This window comes from Bidens hawaiensis, unplaced genomic scaffold, assembly GCF_021521415.1.
Source record: "Bidens hawaiensis isolate Kalapana, Puna unplaced genomic scaffold, B.hawaiensis_p1.1 tig00041138_1, whole genome shotgun sequence".
Lineage (NCBI taxonomy): Eukaryota > Viridiplantae > Streptophyta > Magnoliopsida > Asterales > Asteraceae > Bidens > Bidens hawaiensis.
In genome coordinates, this window is record NW_027497271.1 from 137,281 (window position 1) to 157,238 (window position 19,958).

A 19,958-nucleotide genomic window follows, 5' to 3' on the forward strand; every position below is an offset into this window, starting at 1 on the left:
CATTTAGTATTAGTTTTGTAGGAAACGAGAATCTAGCTACCGTTTTCATTCACCCGTACGTATGTGCTTTAGTTTTCATCCTGATCTAAGTAAAGTACTTTGTGACTTGCGTGTCAGAGTGTCACTGGATTTTTATTTTTATTTTATTTTATGGAGAAAGGAGATTGTGAGTTGGGCTTTGGTAGTTGTCATGAAATTAAGGGTGGCAAACCCAACCCAAATGGGTTGTTTTGGGTCAAGATAGATAAACTTTAAAAATAAATGGGTTAGGATGGATCATAAAATTCTACAAGTGGGTCAGGATGGGTTAGAAATATACAAGTGAGTTTTATTTATAGGTTAAAATGGGTCAAAACAAAATATCCAAGTTATCCAAAATTTATTTATTTCAAAATACCCAAACTATCATGTGTGAAACAAAACTCATCCGAAACCCAAAAAACGATCAAAACGAAACAAAAACCCCGAACTAACTAAAACGAAACAAAAACGAAACTGAACCGAAATAGAAAAACGACCAAAACGGAAAAAAAAACGAAATGAAACCGAAAAACTGACAAAATCGAAACAAAAAAGCGAAATGCAACCGAAAAGCTAACCAAAACTAAACAAAAACATCGAATCGACCAAACCGAAACAAAACTGAATCGAAATAAAAAACCAACCAAAACGAAATAAAAAAACCGATATGAAACCGAAAAGTTGACCAAAACGAAACAAAAAAAAGCGAAATGCAACTGAAAAGCGGACAAAAACAAAACAAAAACACCGAACCGACCAAAACGAAACAAAAAAACCGATATGAAACCGAAAAGTTGACCAAAACGAAACAAAAAAAAGCGAAATGCAACTGAAAAGCGGACCAAAACAAAACAAAAACACCGAACCGACCAAAACGAAACAAAAACACCGAATCGACAAAAACAAAACAAAAAAAAGCGAAATGCAACTGAAATCTGACCAAAACAAAACAAAAACACTGAACCGACCAAAGCGAAACAAACAAACCGAAAAGAAACTAAACCGAAATAGAAAAACGACCGAAACGAAACAAAAAAACCGAATTGAAAAGGAAACGTAAAAAAACTAGATGCAATTTAAAAACCGGACCAAAACGAATCAAAAACACCGAACTGACAAACGAAACTAAACCGAAATAGAAAAACGACCAAAACGATACAAAAAACCGATATGAAACCGAAAAACTGACCAAAACGAAACAAAAAAAGCGAAATGCAATCAGAAAGCTTACCAAAACGAAACAAAAAAACTGAACAAGGAGGATGGGGGAAACATTTTAGTTATTTTACATTTTGCGTTTTTTATTTATATTTTGAGTTATTATTTTTTTAATAGTTTTTTTGAATATTTTTTTGAGGGGTTTTTAAAACACTTTGTATGTCAACCTTCACTTGGGTCAAGATGGGTTAGTTTTATCCATCTTGACCCATATCCATCCTGACCCATCACCCAAATCCAACCCAACCCAACCCAACCCAACCCACTCCCATTGCCACCTCTACATGAAATACTACACTATTGCATGTTGGGCTTTGAGCCACTTCTCCCCTTGTCAAATGCCGGTATGTTTTAATGTTAATAATAATATGAGCTTGTTTTAACCTGGTATATGTGTGATACCTTTTTTTTACATTCTGTAATTATAACTTTAAAATACTTAGATAATAATAATAAAGGTTCTCAGGTTGGTGGACCAAGGACAAAAATAAAGTCTTTTAAACGTCTGAAGGTTCTTGATTCAGGTACTAACAAAGTAAAGGTTTTTGAATTATATGTGTTGTTAGACAATGTGTTATGGTTGGCATAGGAGCACCACCCCATCCACGTTGGATACAAGGGCGCCAATTATTCAAGGGCACCCCCCTCCCCCACCCTACCTCTTCTTCACGCCATTGCAATGGTGCCGGGGCGGAGGTTAGTTAGGGCCTGGGGTGGCCTTGGCCCCCTGTTTTTTTTTTGCACAGTAGTGTAAATTTATCAATTTTCGTCCGAAATTTTTTATTCGTAGTGTGAATTTAGGCGTTTTCGGCCGAAAATTTGAGCACCCCCCCATCGTTTGTGAAGTTTTGTTTACATTTTGAGTCCTTCCCCTCGATGTCTTAGTTCAATCTTCGCCACTGGTGCCGACCATTTTAAGAATTCGTTGGAGTTATATTAACAACAAAATTAAATTAAATATATACACAAACCTATTCGTATTTTGTACAAACCACTCTTATTTTTCTCTCCAAATCTATCATACTCTTCACAAATACAAAAAAAATATATCATGTCACAAGAAAATTTTCCCGATTTGGATTTAGAAGACCCGCTATAATCCTATAGATACAAGTTAATTTCTTTCTCAACATTGAGCCAAGTTGTTCTTCTTGCCCAAGACTCTCTTCACACAAATACCATTTAGTGTTGAAGAAGCTCTATTTTTAAAACACCAATATAACCTTTAATCTAGTTAAACAGAAAAAAAAAAAAAAAAACTCATCCGCCGTTTTTAAAAGTGCTTAACTTCTATTTCTAAGGTATAAATTGTTTCGTGTTTTTCAAATAATCTAGATATTTTATTATTTAAAATATCGTTAGCATGAGTGTTCCTAGGGTTATGTTTAATAACTGTGCTATGAATGTGGGTCGTTTGGTTTGGTTAAGTTGACCTCTGTTGACGATTTTGTATTTTTGATGAAAACATGGAAAAAATGTTGACCTTAAAGTCAAAATAGGCATGATGATGATTGATGAGTGTATTCCAAAGGATAAACCTTCACTCAAAAACCCATCTGGTTTCATGATGGGTCTCACCCACTACTCATAAATGGACTTCAGACCAAGCCCAAAAGGGTAACCCTTAATCCATGTTCAAAAGTTTGGACACATTTTTGTTTATTGAATATTAAAAGTTGTTTTTACATTATAGTTATAAAGTTATCTAGCGGTACCTCGGTAACTTTGTTTGGTGAAGGTCACCGGTTCGGTCTTGTTAGTGAAAAATTGGGGTACGTAAGAGGTTTACCAAAATGGGCCTTTGCGTACTGAATTTCTCTTAGAATTGGTGACGTGACGGGTTATTAGCGCTATTTGTGATCGCATACATGAGTAGGCTTTTACCAATGAGTGTACCGGGTGGCTGAGTTTTGTTGGCAAAAAGTAAAAATTAACTCTTTAATACACGCAAAATGAGCGTTTAATCCATGAGGAACATGTGTTTGCTTTATTAATATATTTTAACTGAAATAAAAAATACTACCCTGAATTTGATTGTAAATTTAAGGATTATTGGATTTGAATAATCCCAACTTTAATGGGTTGGCCGATAATAATCGCACCTCAGTTATTTCCCTTTGGCAGTCCCACCTTTTTAAGGTTTTTTGTTTTATGACCCCCATTAAAAATAATTAACGGGTTAAGTTTTTGCTGATGTGGTTAGTGACGTGGCATTTTCATTATCCTACATGGCTTTTACCTTCCCTCTCTGATTACTTACGTGGAATCCTCCCTATTTAACCCCCAAAATTTTGTATTGAGCCCTAATTATCGATTGAATCCTCACCCACGACAAACATCGGTCGTGAAAGATTCTCAGCCCTTGGATTTGATTCTATGGGAGATATTGTTGCCTGCAAATGAACCGAGGAAGATGAACAGTTATTTCATGAAGTTGTGTGCTCGAATCCGGTATTTTTAGGGAAAAACTTATGGCAAAAACTTGCAGAAACGTTTCCTTCACGAACGAATCAAGAAATCGTTAGCTATTACTTCAACGTGTTCGTGCTGCAAAGACGGGCCGAACAGAACACATTTGATCTGATGAACGCTGACAGTGATGACGATGAGTTGCAGGTAAGTGACCCGTCTGAAGAAGATGATGATTCATGTCTGAATGAGATTCAAGAATACGTGTTTAGTGTTAAAAATCTAGTTTTTGATTATAATGATGATATGAGGTTTATGTTTGAGGATTCCAAGGTTTGTGATGTCGGGTATTTTTCATTTCCAAGAAGTAAAGCTGAGTTCTTGCCCACTGGTAGCATGATCGAAGAAGTATTTGGAGTTGAATCTTGGAACATTGATGTTGCTGATAATAATAATAATAATGATAAAGGGTAGGATTCCACGTAAGTAATTAGGGGGAGGTAAAAGCCATGTAGGATAATGAAAATGTCACGTCACTAGCCACATTAGTAAAAACTTAACCCCGTTAATTATTTTTAACGGGGATCATAAAACAAAAAACCTTGAAAATGTGGGACTGCCAGAGAAAAATAACTGAGGTGAGATTATTATACGAAATTTAGTATATGATAATATGAATCAACAATTTCAATTTGTTCTTAAATCCTGATAAGTGGTTGTTTAAGAACGAATTGATATAACTCAATAAAACAGAAAAACACGCATACATAAACCCATTAAAGATGGCATTATTTAAATCCAATAATCCTAAATTTAAAAGATTAAATAGCCGGAATTCAAATCATTAAAATTAACTAAAAAAAGTGACTGCTCTAAGATTCGTAGAAGGTTTTAAATAAGTACAAATTCATCAAGATCTAAAACACTTCAATATAATCATATATACTATGGGACTTTAAAAAATTAGAATACATTTTTATATGTTTTATTTATAGATTCAATTGTTTTAAACGCAAATCAACACAATCCTCGGGTTATAATTATATTGAATTATTGGACCCTCATTTTAGAAATCGGATCTCAAAGGGTGATGGATTGGGGACTATAAGACATAAGTAGACTTACATTAAAATCTCGTTAATGATGAAAGGTGGATGAAGTGTATTATCAAAAAACAAACATGAGGTAATGGCGTAATGCCACGATACGACTTCGGCTTCATCCATATCTATTGTTGAAAACAATTGACAGTTAACGCGACGAAATTACCCACTTTCTTTTTCGTTTATATGTCAAATTCTTTTGAAGCTTTATTTATTCCATCTCAAACTTTATTTGATCTTTACCAATAAATGTACCCCACATCTCTTAGACACAATTTTTTGATTTTGATTTAAGTGTTAACATTAAGACCACTAATTGTTAGCAATTGATATTAGTGCATTAACGTTAGCTAGGGTTTGTAATGGTTGTCACTATACATGTTACAAGCTAAACAGAAGAATTCAATCCAAAAGACTAGTCTGATAGGTGAGGGAACCCATTTGGCTTAAAAACCCCACATCAGTTGTCCATACAATCAATGTGAGACAAGTCTCATACATTGCAATGATTTCAGTTCGTAACAAAACATGTAAAGCATATGATTTATGTGGGTCATTTATCACAATTAGACAAAGAGAGACAAAAAAATCACACTTCAGGTCATGCAAGCACAAACATATAGTTTATAACAACTAAAAACATTCTCATTCAATTTCCTATTTTTAAATTTATAATTACACTAAAACACACTACATTTTCTCTCTTCTTTTCAATTAAATAGTACTTTTTATACTTTTATCATTACCATTTCTCTTTCTTTCACTCACAACCACTTTTAAAATATATTAAAACATTATAGACGGTGAACAATAATTTTTCAAATACACAGATCAATCAGTACGATTTTCAAAATATAAAAATTCCTCACTCATAACATTCTAAATCGCTCTCTAATTTATAAAAAACACTCCCTCACATAATATGAGGGGTTGAATGAGAATGCTCTAACGACTATATTGTTACTTTCAAACATTTTTAAGACAATTTCATTGTGACATGGATGGTCTAGTACGCTGATCAACAAATTAACATGCAACTCATAGCACATGTATTAGCTATATAAATAATCAATATATAGTAACCCGGAACGAATAGAAAGTGTAGCTATACCTGCTCGGTCATCATTGCTATATCGACCAGCAATTGTCGCATCCATCTACTTGCCTTGCTATACATCAAAATCGTCAAGAAGAAATATATATTACTAAATATAATCTTAGCACAACCTCATTCAATAATTTTAGTAAGATTTGTGGTTAGTCTGAAATTAAAGCTCCTTGCCAACTAACTTCCTACCCATCAATTTCTAAATTAATACAATTAAATGTAAGCAGCATTATTCAAATTCATTGACTTCATTTTTTAATCGTTTCAAACTTTATTATACTTGTCAAAGATATCAACCGTCTTTTTAACATACATCGCGTAACACACATAGCATAGGAGTCAAAACGAGTAGGTTGACAACAAGTTGGCAGGTTCTAATCTTGTTTTAAACATATTACGAAAAATGGCTAAACAGGTCGTGTATGGTTAACGGGGTACTTAACCTTATAAAGATATTACTTAAGTACCTAAATATTAACATTTTCTTTCTTATTAGACTGATTAAGAAGGTCCAATCAATCACCGCATGTGTATCAAACCAGTAAGAAACGAAGTCATTATTTTAGTGTAGCAGCCCTTGTTAAGTGCATTTTTAACCTGGGTGCAAAGGCAATAACCATGGCCACAAACTTCCTTTTCACCATTAAATACATCCCAACTAGCATTGACTGTCATGTTATATATAAACACCTTACATTGCACATCTATAGACACTACAATATCTTACTTTACTCCTGTTGATCATGGCCTTCACCTTCAAGCATACGATCGCTTTTATATACTTACTATTATTTCCCACGTGTAGTGGATCGTTATTAAGCCATGATGAAGAATGTTTAGCTTTGTTTAAATTTCATAAAAGCTTTCTTTATCACGATAATACATCTTTTCATATCGGTTTAGCTCCAAAGTTAGACTCTTGGAGTAAGATCACTAGCAATACATCAGATAATGGTGGTTCTGATTGTTGTTTCTGGGGTGGTGTGTTATGTAGCAATGACGGCCACGTGATCGGGCTTGACTTAAGCCAAAGCTATCTCCATGGACCAATTAACTCAAACAGTACCCTCTTTAACCTTGTTCATCTTCAAATACTCAACCTCTCCATGAACTATTTTGCTAAATCTCAAATCCCGTCTGGGATAGCTCGTCTTAACAAATTAAGAAGCCTCGATCTTTCTAGTTCTAGCTTTAGCGGCCAAATTCCAACAGAAATATCGCACTTGGTGCATTTGTCTTCATTGCATCTGTCATGGAATCGGTTAAAGCTTCAAAGTCCTAGCCTTGAGAATCTAGTGCAAAACTTGACTAGACTCGAAGAGCTCCATCTCTCGGGGACTAACATTAGCTCTTCCGTACCTAGTTTTTTGGCCAACTATTCTTCTTTGCGGTCAGTTTATCTCGAAGATTGTCAGCTTAGGGATGAACTCCCAGTAGCTATATCTCACTTACCGCAATTGAAGTTTCTAAGCGTAGCAAAGAATCCTAGCCTCACTGGTTCTTTGCATGCATTTCATAATAGCACCTTACTTGAGCATCTTGATTTGGGTTCAACAGGTTTCGCTGGGATTATACCAGAATCGATTACAAAACTAAAGCGTTTGGTATACTTATCCCTCCATAAGTGTTTTTTCTCCGGCCCCATTCCAGGTTCACTCTCTAACATGACACAACTAAGTCACTTGGATGTTGGTCTAAATAGGCTTACAGGTTTTGTTCCTTCATTAGAAAGTCTTTCAAAACTAAATGTTTTGGAACTTAGTGATAACCATTTCGAGAACGGATGACTGCCCCATTGGCTTAGCAAACTGAGTAAGCTCAACGAGTTGCATTTTGATCGTATGAACATATACGATGAAATCCCATCATCTCTTTCAAATCTAACAACACTTAGAATCATCTCAGTCACGGATAATTATATTTTTGGTCGTATCCCATCTTCGTTTATGAACCTTACCCAACTAAGTGTGATAGATTTAGGAAGAAACCAATTGCAAGGACAAATATCAAGCTCCTTTTCCAATTTCAAAAGTGTTCAATATCTTGGTCTAGATCATAACAACTTTAGTGGCAGAGTAAAGCTAGACACATTTGTCGAACTCAACAAACTTGAAACTTTGTATTTAAGCTACAACAAGATATCATTTTTCGCCACAAATAACTACACTGATGGCACCCTGCCACAACTGAAAAATCTTGGACTGTCATCATGCAACCTAAAGGAGTTTCCGTCGTTTTTGCGTTTCCAAAACAAAATGATAGGCTTATTCTTGTACCAAAATCAAATTGAAGGCCTCGTACCCGAGTGGATTTGGAATAATAGCCTAGGAACATTACACCTTATTGGCCTTTCAAATAATTTCATCACCGGCTTTCATGGACTTCCTCAGTTTCTCCCATGGCTTCGTTTGCAATCATTCGAAATCTCGTACAATCAGCTACGAGGACAACTGCCAGTTCCACGACACAACACAATTGTTTATGATGTCTCAAACAATAATCTAAGTGGCAAAATACCGTTATTAATGTGTGAGGTTAAGTCACTACGAGTGTTAGATTTGTCTTCTAACTACCTTACGGGAACCCTACCTCCATGCTTAGGCAACTTAAGCAACACGTTGTTTGTTTTGAATTTGAGACGAAATAATTTTCATGGTCCAATCATGTATACAATCAGCCATGGAAGTCTGCTGAAGAGGATTGATTTGAGCGAAAATCAGTTAATGGGTCGGGTGTTCAAATCATTGGCAAACTGTACCAATTTAGAGTTTCTCAATCTTGGAGATAACTCTCTTGAAGATAATTTTCCTTTTTGGTTGGGAAATCTTCCCAAGTTGAAAGTGCTTATTTTGAGGTCCAATAAACTTTACGGTCGAATTCAAGGTTCCGTAATGAGTAGGTCACAATTCCATAAGTTGCGGATCATAGACCTTTCCAACAACAGTTTTAGTGGTCAATTGCCTGACAAGTTATTCCAAACATGGAACGAAATGAAATCCGTTTATGTTGACAAATCATCTCCTATGGGTTTTGATATCCCCTTCGATCAACTTGTGCCATTTGATTATCCATACTCGATGACGTTAACAAACAAGGGTGTCAAGAGAGAGTACCAAAAAGTTCTAAATATCTTCACATCAATAGACTTCTCTTGTAACAACTTTGAAGGCCATATCCCACAATCACTTCAAGATCTCGGTGGGCTTGAGTCTCTTAACCTTTCAAACAATCATTTTATTGGTCTTGTGTCGCCATCTCTAGGAAACTTAAAGAACCTCGAGTCTTTGGATCTCTCGAGAAATGAGTTATCAGGTACAATTCCTCAAGAATTGTCGCAACTTGGCTTCCTTGAAATTTTTAATGTTTCTTTCAACCATCTTGAAGGGCATATACCTCAAGGAAAGCAATTTAGTACATTTGATAACAGCTCCTACAAGGGTAATCCTAGACTGTGTGGACCGTCATTATCCAAGGATTGCCGAAGTTCAAAGACGTCAACGCTTGCACAAACAAGCAGTTTGTCTGAGTCTCTCCTGCCAAGTGACAAAATTGATTGGATAATCATATTCTTAGGTGTTGGAAGTGGGTTGATAATAGGATTTATTGGTGGAAACCTTTTATATGCTAGGTATAGTGATTAGTTCTCTGACCGACTGAGGTTAAGGAAGGATACTTGGATAATGCCATTAATTAACTGGAGTAGGAATCAAGGTAGTTAAGATCCTAAGTTTACTATGTAACACAACTACACAAGTAGGAATCAGTTAGTCAACATTACATGAAATTTATGTGGTTTTGTATCAGTTATTTACTATTAAATATGTGTAACACATTCACATAATCAAAGTTTTCGATTTTATTGATTGTGTGCAATTTTTATGATAATATATGCTTACACATAGGATACTGAAATTGTTGCTCAGTTATATTAGATGTAAAATATATTGTATATTATTTGTATTAATTAGGTTGATTTAGTATTTTAATTGTAGGAAATTAGTTGTACTCGTAATTTGTATTAATGGCCATTGGCTTTGTAAATGAAATATGATCGGTCCATTTAGGTACTTGTATTTACATATTATTAGTTACCAGGTTAGTAACCCCTGTAATACACGGGTTGGTAAAATAATACTGTATTTTGTTTATTATGAATGAATATAAGGAGGTATTATAAAATCAAATTTTATACATGACAAAAAATGTAATTAAAAAAATAAATAAATTAGTAGTCTTATTTGCAATCATATAATGTTACACAACGAAAATACGAACAAAGGAAAAGTAAATGTAAATCATTAATTATAATTCACTGATTAGTGATCACATTCGTACTGTTTTCATTCGAGTCGTTCGGTTAAAAATAAACTGTTGCACAGAAAGCGCACCTTGATGAACCTGAAATTCCAATTTCAAATATGGCATTGTAACTTCATTTAACTTTTAGCACCTGTTGTATGTGATAAGTAACTGACCCACAACACAAATGGAACCAAAATTAGCAATGCTTTTATGTTTTCATCATCTTCCCGATAACACTAACGTTATTAATATTAGAGGCTTACAAATAAAGATATGCTCTCTTTATAATTAACAGCATGGCATAATGCTGCCCACAGTTGCTAATTTTACATATTTCCTGCAAAGCAATGCTCTTTTGGATATTCTGTCCATACATATGCACAAAATTAATTTATAACCAAAAAAACCCAACCCGAAGAAGCCTCTAACCCAAACCCGTGTTAAGGCATTGGTTTGGTCATTGGGTTGATTTCTGAACTTTGATGGTTCACCGGAATAACCCGAGAACAATTGCTTTAGAAATCCTGAAACAATATAGGTAAGTTACGTTTATAATTTGCTATTAACCGGCATTATCATGCAGTTATTTAATATATATTTCAGTAGCGGAGCAGCCCATTCAGAATAGACCTACAGTTTTACGATCAATCTTTCAATTGAATTTGATTCCAAGTTCCATGGTTGTTTGATTCAAGATACTATTTTTATACTTAATAATCAAGTAACATTAATTTATATCACTCGATCATAGCTCCATTTCTTATGTTCAGTTATTAAAATAGTTTTTGCTATATTACATAGTAATAGACTATATTTCATATATTCATTTTTTGTTGGTCCGTATTTTACTAATAATGTATTATATGTTGGTCCATATTTTACTAATAGTGTTGGTCCATATGTTCATCCTTTTCCATTAACAAACATAAAAGTGTATGAATTGTGTATATGAATTAAATTCCAAATTGTATATCTATTTTATGTCAGTTTGAGTCCATACCAGTGTTTGAATTTCATTTTTTAACTTTGTTGAATGTGACCTACTGACTTGAAACCCAACCTGTATTAACCAGACTCATTTCACCTGAAACTCGAACCCACTTATAAAGGGATCGGTATTCCATTATGTCCCAAGGTGAAACCTGAAAAATACCCTAAGAACACCCCTGACGCGCTAAAATCTAAACAAATCATTCCTTAATTAACCACAGTCCTTTATGAATGAATATTTGAAAGGAAATAAGAAATTAACTCACTTCAAATTCAAACGCAAATTTCAACTGCTAGAAATAGGTAGGAACGGACCAAGTTGAGTTGACATGAGGCTCTTTGTCCATAATTTAGTAGCTAAAATAGGGGGGTTCAGTCAAACAGGCTGGTAACGGGCCAGAATATATAACTTTGTAATCAATTAAGTCGAAATTTCCACCTGTAATAACTGACTTCATAGTTAACGTAATTAGTATAAATTAACCAAGAGAACATGTAGCTGCAAAACCGATGCTAGATGCTTCTTCACCAGCAATGTGCGAAAAGGATAAAGCATTTTGTACAGTAGTGCAGATTGCAACGCAAATTAGTACTTGTTGCTTCAATTGACCACAAATAAAGACATTTACAGCAACACAAACAAACCATAACCAGATAATAGATAAACACATTTAATGAGGTATTTTGTGTTCACAAATGCAGTTGTTCATATATAAGTGCACAAATCAAACCCAAAGATACACATTTGCCAATTTTTTAATGAACAAGGTAAGAATTTAACATTATGATTTAGAAACAATTCAACAAAAGAACTGAAGACTTAACACAACTAAAGACTCACAACCTCAATTCACTAACTAAAGTCGGTTGTAACATACAAAAAAATATATATATATAATTGAACTGGATAACATATCTGTTTGTATTTAGATTCTAAAAACGTCCAAAGCTTTTGTAAAGTTTGATATTAAAACCCGTTAATTAGGGTTCTTATTAGGCATAATTAAAAATACTTACACAGGCCTTATAGGTGCTAAATCGAAAAATTACGATAACGCCTTAGCATCAAGAAACCCTAAGCTAAGTATAGATCACACCTTAACATGAAATCGAAGAATTCAAAATAAAAATTACTAACCTTAAAAAATGAGCAATCAATAATGGGGATGCGGAAGAATCGAAGACTGAATTGAGATTGAAATTGAAATCATAACGAAGAATTAGGAATTGATTTGAGGCTGAAACTGGAAATTGGCGAGTTATATATCCAGATTCAATTCGTTATATGATGTCCCGTTTATTATTGAGAATCCAGCTATTAAGAATCAGGGGCTTGCTATTAGGAATCAAATATGAATCACGTAATTGTGAGAAGGGAGTGCTGGATATAACGAATTAAGTAATATGAATCACCCGTAGAAATTAATTAATTAATGAACCCTAAATAAATATGGGCGGGAAAACTAATTTTTTGGTGACTGAGGAGGGGACACCTGTTCAATTATGGATTCTTTTATTAAAGAGGGTAGATTAAATGGATAATACTAAGTAATTTTTTATATTTGATAGGTTAGAAAGAAAATGAGCTAAAACGATCTAAATATTGGTAAGACTTTACAGTTTACATCATATTCGATAACCTGTATTAATTTAAGTAAAAAAAAGAAAGTCATTAATTTAGTGAAAATAACAAGATACTTTACGTGATGAATATTAATTAGTAGAGCAAATAATTTAATGGATTAAACTAATCTGTGAAGTAGTATGACTTATGAATTACAAAGGACTATGAATTAGTTAATCAATACTTATTGAGTTATTGGTCGAATAGTATGATCAAATGGATTAGTTCATTCTAATTTATTGGTTATGCAGCCCACCTAAAAGGCTAAAAGGTCCACTGCAAGGAAAAGGAGTTAAAAGACGTGTTGGGCTCATGTAAGCCTAATCAGAATCATATGCCTTGGGTAAACAGTGTTTTTTCAGGAACCAAAACCGGGTATGAACCGGTTTCGGGTTTGGTCAATAAAATCTAGGAACCGGGTCAGTAGGACTTTGTTATCTCAGTCCAAAAATTTAACATTTGCTATTTTCGTCCAAAGGTTCATTTTCGTTGCATTTGTCGTCCTTCACATTAACATATTTGGACTGAAATAGCTGTTTCTAACAAACCATAGGGACGGAAATTGCAACGAAAATGAAACTCTTGAGTTGAAACAACAAACTTTAAACTTTTCGGCTAAATAGCAAATTTTAACAAACCACATGAACGAAAATAATAGTTCTCTCTTTTTTTAATAACTTTTTTACAATGTTTCAATATATATTTATTAAACCTGACTTACATATGAAATAAAGCAATTTTTAGTATCGTAGACTATACAAGTGTTGCGCTGTACAAGGTAGGTACCGTGGCAAATCAATTTTATTAATAAACTACAACCATTTTTCCATTGCATCTACCTTTCAACAGAATTTCATTGCAATTGCACCCCTTTGGTATTTGTTGCTTTATAAATTAAACCCAATTTGGTCTCATATCGTAGCTATTTCTATACCAAAGTACAAAAAAGATTGCTTCCCTAAGGCTTCATAATGTATATAGTAGACCATACTATTAATCTGGTCGGGCTCAATGGATTATTATTGGCAATAAAGAAACTATTCGGCGTCATCTTTTCGACACTCTTCTTCAATTGAGATGTCATAATGAAAATTTCCAGGTTAGTTCTTTATTGAATTATTGCATATATATTTATTTAAATATTTATTATAATTTATATAACTTGAGTATGCAGCTCTTTAGTATAAATATAAATACTTTAACGTACAAATTCACAACACACTTTATTTTATGAAGTTATTTAATACTAATACCTAAAAACAACAAATATTTGTTGAAGTTAATCAAGTTATTAAGTTATTATTTTGATAAAAGATAATAGGAAAGAATTTACAAACTATTTAATAAGTTGTTGGCGACAAAACGTCCGAGTTCACACGGGGTGGACTTTTTGACTTGGGATCTACGCGTCTAGTATATATTTATATGAAGACTTGAAACGAAGTGAGGGATTGGACGACGGACGGGACAACTAGCTAATTGGGGGACGGAGGGACAGAGAGAACTCTTCAACGAAAATCAATCTTGAAATTAAATAATAATAATCTCGTTCAGCAGGAAATTTTCATTTTTCATTTCAAATAAAAGATAGAATCGTTCAGTAGGCTAATCTTCAAAGTTTATCGATTGAGACAGCGGCAGGCCCAAAGAGCTCTACAGTAGTGCCTTGCGAGATCGTAGCTCGTTCACCTAAGATGGGAAGTCAATAAAATAAAATAAATTATTATTATCGTATAATATTGTACGATACTAAGATATATAATATTAATAATATATATTAATAATGAATTTGATAGGATCAAAATTTCATTACTTTTTAGTAAGCTATAAAGTCAATAGTACTTTAATTCTTTTTAAAGTTTAAACAAATAACTGATTTCCCATAAGTTGAATTTGTCGTATCGAAGATTCGAAGTAGTTTGCTAGATTTACAAAACAGGAAGTTTGGGGTACAATTTCATGTAATTTGAAACTCACATGTTTATTACTTTATTATATGGCGGCATTTCAAAAAAATAATACATTTAAATAGAATAAAAGTTAGATAATCAGTAAAGCTACACTATCAAGTATCAACAATCGCAACCAATAAACATTACTAGTCAATTACTTACGTATAGTCGGACCATAAAATTTTGGTCACAAAAGAATTTGAAACATTTATTTTGGTTTATTGCTTACTATTGGAAATGTTGAAGTCGGAAATTATTTATATGGATTACAAGCAACTTTTTTCATACAAGGTTTAGGAATCAACATCGATTATTAACAAACTATTATTCCAATAATCAAATTTGACACAGTAACAATTTCATAATTAAATTCAACACTAAAATTGTATCAAAAAAGGTTTTGTGTATCATATAGATAGACAGTCATAACTTTTAATATATTCATGAAACAACTTATCGGTCTAAGTAAAAAGTCTATATGTCACTATTGCAAACAAGTTATATAAGATTTAAATCCGGATATACTTTTGATGTTTTATCGTCCTATAAAGTTGTTGTATGCCATTGTAACATTTCTTTTTCTTCTTCTTCTTCTTTTTTTTTAACTTGAATAATTTAAAGAGAAAAGTATATACTTATGAGAGGAAATAAGGTGTAGTCCAAAAGGTTTTAAGGGATTAATGAGATTTTTATGATCTTCTTCTTTTATTTTGAACTTTTTTAAGAGTTTTTTTGTGTGTTCAAAAATCTTTTTCACACTTCTTATTTTTGTCTCCCTTTATATTTTAACTTTACTCGTTTTAAGTGTTACTTTATGTGTTTCAATTTTTTTGGTTTTTTTCCCTGGGATTTTATTTTAATTTATATATGATTTTTTTCTATCTGACTAAAAAGGAAACATGATTTAATTACAGCGATTTTTTTTAAAATACATATTTTAATCAATTTCAAAACTATGTTTTCATCATGTGTTATATTTTTAATTTAGAACAATTCGTTAAAAGTATATGAAATTAAATAAGTACTACTATAAAAAGAAATGGTACGTTTGCAAACACACAGAATTTCAACCAACTTGAATTAGTATTATTAGATTTTCTCCCATCAAAACATATGATCTGGTCACAACAAAACAAAAGATGAAATCGGTATAAACTTAAAAATACTATTTACATGAAACTGAAACCAAATTTCTGTCCTCTGTTTCGTTATTCTGCAACTCTGTTTTCAGCTTATGAAATGTGAATACTAATACACGGGATAATGGTATGGCACGACATAGTTATTATAGTAGTAGTACTGATAAGGATCCACTTGAACTACCGGCTCCGTGGGCTTCGATTCCTTCGTTTCGGGCTTCTTTGCATTGGCCGGACCAACGCTAATTAGCTCCGTGTATCCAACCTTCTTTCTTAGTAAGGTTGTGAGTTCCACCGAGTCAATACCCGAACCCTTCACCTCTATCTGCTCTTTATCTGATCCCACAAAACCCGCTGATTCGACTCCTGTTAGACAAATTTATAAAATTATCATTTAGTTTATTTGTTAATATTCAAAATTGAAAACCATTAGGTAAATACTTAGAACGTAATCTTACCGGAGATACTGACGGCGATCTTAAGAGCTTTACGGGTTTTCTTGTCGCTGTTCATGCTCACCTTCACCACAATCTTTTGCTGCAAAAACATTTTAATTACATAAATTTCAGTAAACTGATTCAATAATAATGGATTTGGATTATTAAAAAGATGTGTACCTTTTCCATTGCTATAAGTTGTATGATGATGATCTGAAGATTTTTGTGTTTATGTGAGGTTTTCTCTATTTAGAAAAGAAAGAGAAGCTTGAAAGGAGATGAGTGAGAATGTTTGAGAGGTATTTATAGAAAGAAGTTGGGGGGGATGGGTGTTGTACTGTTGTGTTGCTTGTGAAGTTGTGAAGAAACGACCAAGTCAAGTAGTCCGAAGGAAGCTTCATATATTATTGCCTAATAAATATAAGGGACCCTAAATATAAAACACAATATTTGTTTTTCACGTATGTTTAAGAAAAATATATGTTATATTAAACGCTCTATGATATTTAAATACTACTTTACGAATTTTCCAAATGAGCTTTTGGCTAAATTTAGTATATCGAGATATACACATCTTTTGATTCGTGGGAAACCTTCACCTAAGACCAACGCCTGTGAATACTCGCTCGAAGGCATGACAATGCGGTATGATAAAACGCGTTCAGTTGAATGATCTAACTTGTAAATGACACCTACTCGCCTACTATTTTATCATCATATGATGTCTCTGAAACTAAATGATGGAGGTAAGAATCAAACATGTAATAATTTAAATTAATAAAAAAACACCCTTGAAACTGGAGTTGATGACATGGGATGATGGTTGATGATATTCTTTATGGCTTAAACCTTGTGGCGGACTCATAAAATTCTCACATGGGTTGGAATTCTTTTAGGTCAGTTCTCAATTATATATAAAAAAATGTTTTCGGATCGGCCGTTCGGTCAGGTTAAACTGATATATAATTCTCTTTGGCCCGGTTCAGTTGTTCTAGTCGTGTTGAGTCATATAAATATAATTCCTACTTGGATATATAAAATATATTTTTATGGTTGATATATAACCAATAGACTGATTTTAAGGTGTTAAATCTATGCAAGACTGCTTAGTATTCGCTTTAAGGATTTTTTGTACAAAAGTAAGTAAGAACGGATGCATATAATTTAATAAATTGAAAAGATGATAAGTAAACTTAAATTAAATATAATGTAAACAATAAAGAACATTAACAAGTTTTATGTTTTAATACTTAACCAATCTTAATAATAAATAATTTATATTGTTCCTTTTTTATATATTATTTAATTTTGCACAAAGAAAATATCTTGAATTTCACGCGGTGATGGTGGATCGTCGAAAAATGGTGAGGTCTTAGTTCGTCAAGAAAGGAGATGGGCGGCGGCGGCGGCGGCGGAGGGAGGATGTATGGGGTTGTTGGTAGATTATGGGAAGAAGATGAAGATGAATAAGATGAATATGAGGATGATGAAGAAAATGAAATCATATTGTGGGTTTTATGTTAAAAGACGGAATTCACATGAAATTGTCTGGTTAGATGAATTAAAAAAAATGATTTTTGACATTTTTGGAAAACTAATGGAGGAGATCACATGGGAGATGATTTTGTTACAAAATCTCACGAGACCGATGGATTTGGTTAGAAAATTCGCGGGTGGGGTCAGACTTTTTACATGTGTTAGCTTATTAGTGGCTAACCAAAACTATCAGCTAGAAACCAAATGCATCGGCGCCGTGAGTTTTGCTTGAACTATTATCAGAAAATTTTAAAAAATTGAATTAATTTGAGATTCTCTTTCCTACTTTGGCCTATTTTGAGATTTTTTTCTCTTGCATATTTGATGCTATAATTAGGGGTGTCTAAAATACCCGAACCCGATTACCCCACCTGAACCTAAATAAGCTAATTAGGGTCTGGTTAAATAGGGTCAAAAAGTATTAAGCGGCTTATTCGGGTTAACCCGAATAAGTCGAATTATTAATAGGGTCGGGTTCGGGTTCATTTTTGAAAAAAAGTCGGGTTTCGGGTTAACCCGAATAACCCGATTAGTGGTGATACTTAACTTCAAATATAATGATGAAAAGGTTAAATAAGAACTAAAAAGAACTTTATAAAGAAGTTATTCGGCAGAAAATTTATTAATGTCGTGTTTACTTAACTAAACAAACGAACACGAACACATGTTTCACTCATTCATCTATGTTCGTGAACATTCGTTTATGATCGTTCATTTAAGTTTGTTTACATTCATTCATGTACATATATGTTCCTTCATGTTCATTTATCTTTGTTTAATTATGTCCAATTATATTCGTGAATTGTTTGTTTAGATTTTAAATGAACGAACTTAACTGAACACGAACATTTTTAGTTTTTAACTAACAAACATGAACATGAATATTTGTTCGATTAAGTGTTTGTGTTCGTTAAAAGTTAAATGAACGAACACGGACATACCTTTATTCATGCATGTTTGGTTGGTTTACAGTCCGATTATATAATTATAAAATAATTACTTGTAAAAGAAATTGAAAATTGAGTGGAATGATAAATTTTGCAAACTACAAGTTACAAACACAAAAAATAATTTAAAACTATAAAGAAACATGGTTAACCCGATTAACCTGAAACCCGGATAACCTGAACCCGATTAACCCGAACCTTAATAGGGTCGGGTTGCGGGTTAGATATTTTTTTAGCAAAACCCGACTAACCCGACCCGACTAACTCGAAACCCGATCTAGTTGACCGTATAAACACCTTTAGCTGTAATCGTCGCTAGGAGGCTCCCACTTCTAAACTTGCTATCCATGGACTTAAGTCGTTTGATGTTTACATATACAGTATGTGACATGTGACTCGTGTGGGACATGTACTACAATATTTAAGAACAGACTAGTGAACTACGTAGCTTGTCCTTGTATTAGACTGAGGGGTGTGGGGCTTCAATGGGGGCGCTAGAGCCCCTCCGCTCGCGCCCCCAGGCGCTAACACCACACCACCAGGGGCGCGAACGGGGCGCTAGCGGGAAAAAAAAGAGAGGCGTGAGCTGGTTAGCGGGAGAAGAGAGAGAGAAAGTTGCATTGGTTTTAGAAAAAGAGCCGTTGGGCTCTTAAATATTAAAAAAAAATATTTTCTTAAACTTTAAATATATACCTTTATAAAATGTAACATCCTACTTTCGGTTATATTAATAAAATAAAGTTCGTTTATTTTATAGCGGGTCGTTATCGGTTTAGTTGAATAGAATACGAGATGGACTTGTGTTGGGTAAATGGATATGGGTTATGGACTTGGGTTATGGAGGAATGAAGGAAAGACCATGGGCTTAAGCCCATGATCGAAAATATATATACCCTTAATCCTCCATTTAATTCATTTACACATATCCCTTACACCATCCAAAACACACACTTAAGATTCTCTCTCTAGTTTCTCTCTCACTCTAGCCGAAATATAGAAGAAGAAACGGATCCCGACCCAAGGTATGATAGTATTTTGTTGTAGGAGCTTAAATCCGTTAGATATAATCATGAAACGACGAGCCGACATCGTTAAACCGTTTAAGTCACGAGATCCGGGTGGAATCGGGTATAAACCAAACCTATGATGAGCTTAGGGGTCACCCTAGCTCA

The 19,958-nt window shown here is 33.6% G+C and overlaps 2 protein-coding genes and 1 pseudogene across 2 annotated transcripts; 2 read left to right on the forward strand and 1 right to left on the reverse strand.

The window, feature by feature from the left end:
- The first annotated feature begins 1,543 nt into the window (after window positions 1–1,543).
- On the forward strand, window positions 1,544–4,122 carry LOC143592672 (uncharacterized). Its single transcript, XM_077072541.1, has 3 exons — window positions 1,544–1,583; window positions 1,683–1,763; window positions 3,701–4,122. The coding sequence occupies exons 1-3, from the start codon at window positions 1,544–1,546 to the stop codon at window positions 4,120–4,122; spliced, it is 543 nt and encodes a 180-aa protein (XP_076928656.1).
- Window positions 4,123–6,257: 2,135 nt separating this feature from the next.
- LOC143592667 (receptor-like protein 7) lies at window positions 6,258–9,596 on the forward strand (annotated as a pseudogene).
- Window positions 9,597–15,735: 6,139 nt separating this feature from the next.
- LOC143592668 (heavy metal-associated isoprenylated plant protein 16-like) lies at window positions 15,736–16,576 on the reverse strand. Its single transcript, XM_077072537.1, has 3 exons — window positions 16,484–16,576; window positions 16,325–16,403; window positions 15,736–16,232 (listed from the first exon to the last, which is right to left on the reverse strand). Exons 1-3 carry the CDS (start codon window positions 16,490–16,492, stop codon window positions 15,976–15,978), a joined length of 345 nt encoding a protein of 114 aa, XP_076928652.1. The 5' UTR covers window positions 16,493–16,576; the 3' UTR covers window positions 15,736–15,975.
- Between the last annotated feature and the right edge of the window lie 3,382 nt (window positions 16,577–19,958).

Bases quoted from the DNA above. Each gene is read 5' to 3' on its own strand.
- LOC143592668 (XM_077072537.1), bottom strand. The intron at 16,233-16,324 runs GTAAGATTACGT...TTTGTCTAACAG, and splicing joins GATCGCCGTCAGTATCTCCG to GAGTCGAATCAGCGGGTTTT.
- LOC143592672 (XM_077072541.1), top strand. From the start codon at position 1,544: ATGTTGGGCTTTGAGCCACTTCTCCCCTTGTCAAATGCCG. The intron at 1,584-1,682 runs GTATGTTTTAAT...TAAAATACTTAG, and splicing joins TCTCCCCTTGTCAAATGCCG to ATAATAATAATAAAGGTTCT. The intron at 1,764-3,700 runs GTACTAACAAAG...CGGTATTTTTAG, and splicing joins TCTGAAGGTTCTTGATTCAG to GGAAAAACTTATGGCAAAAA.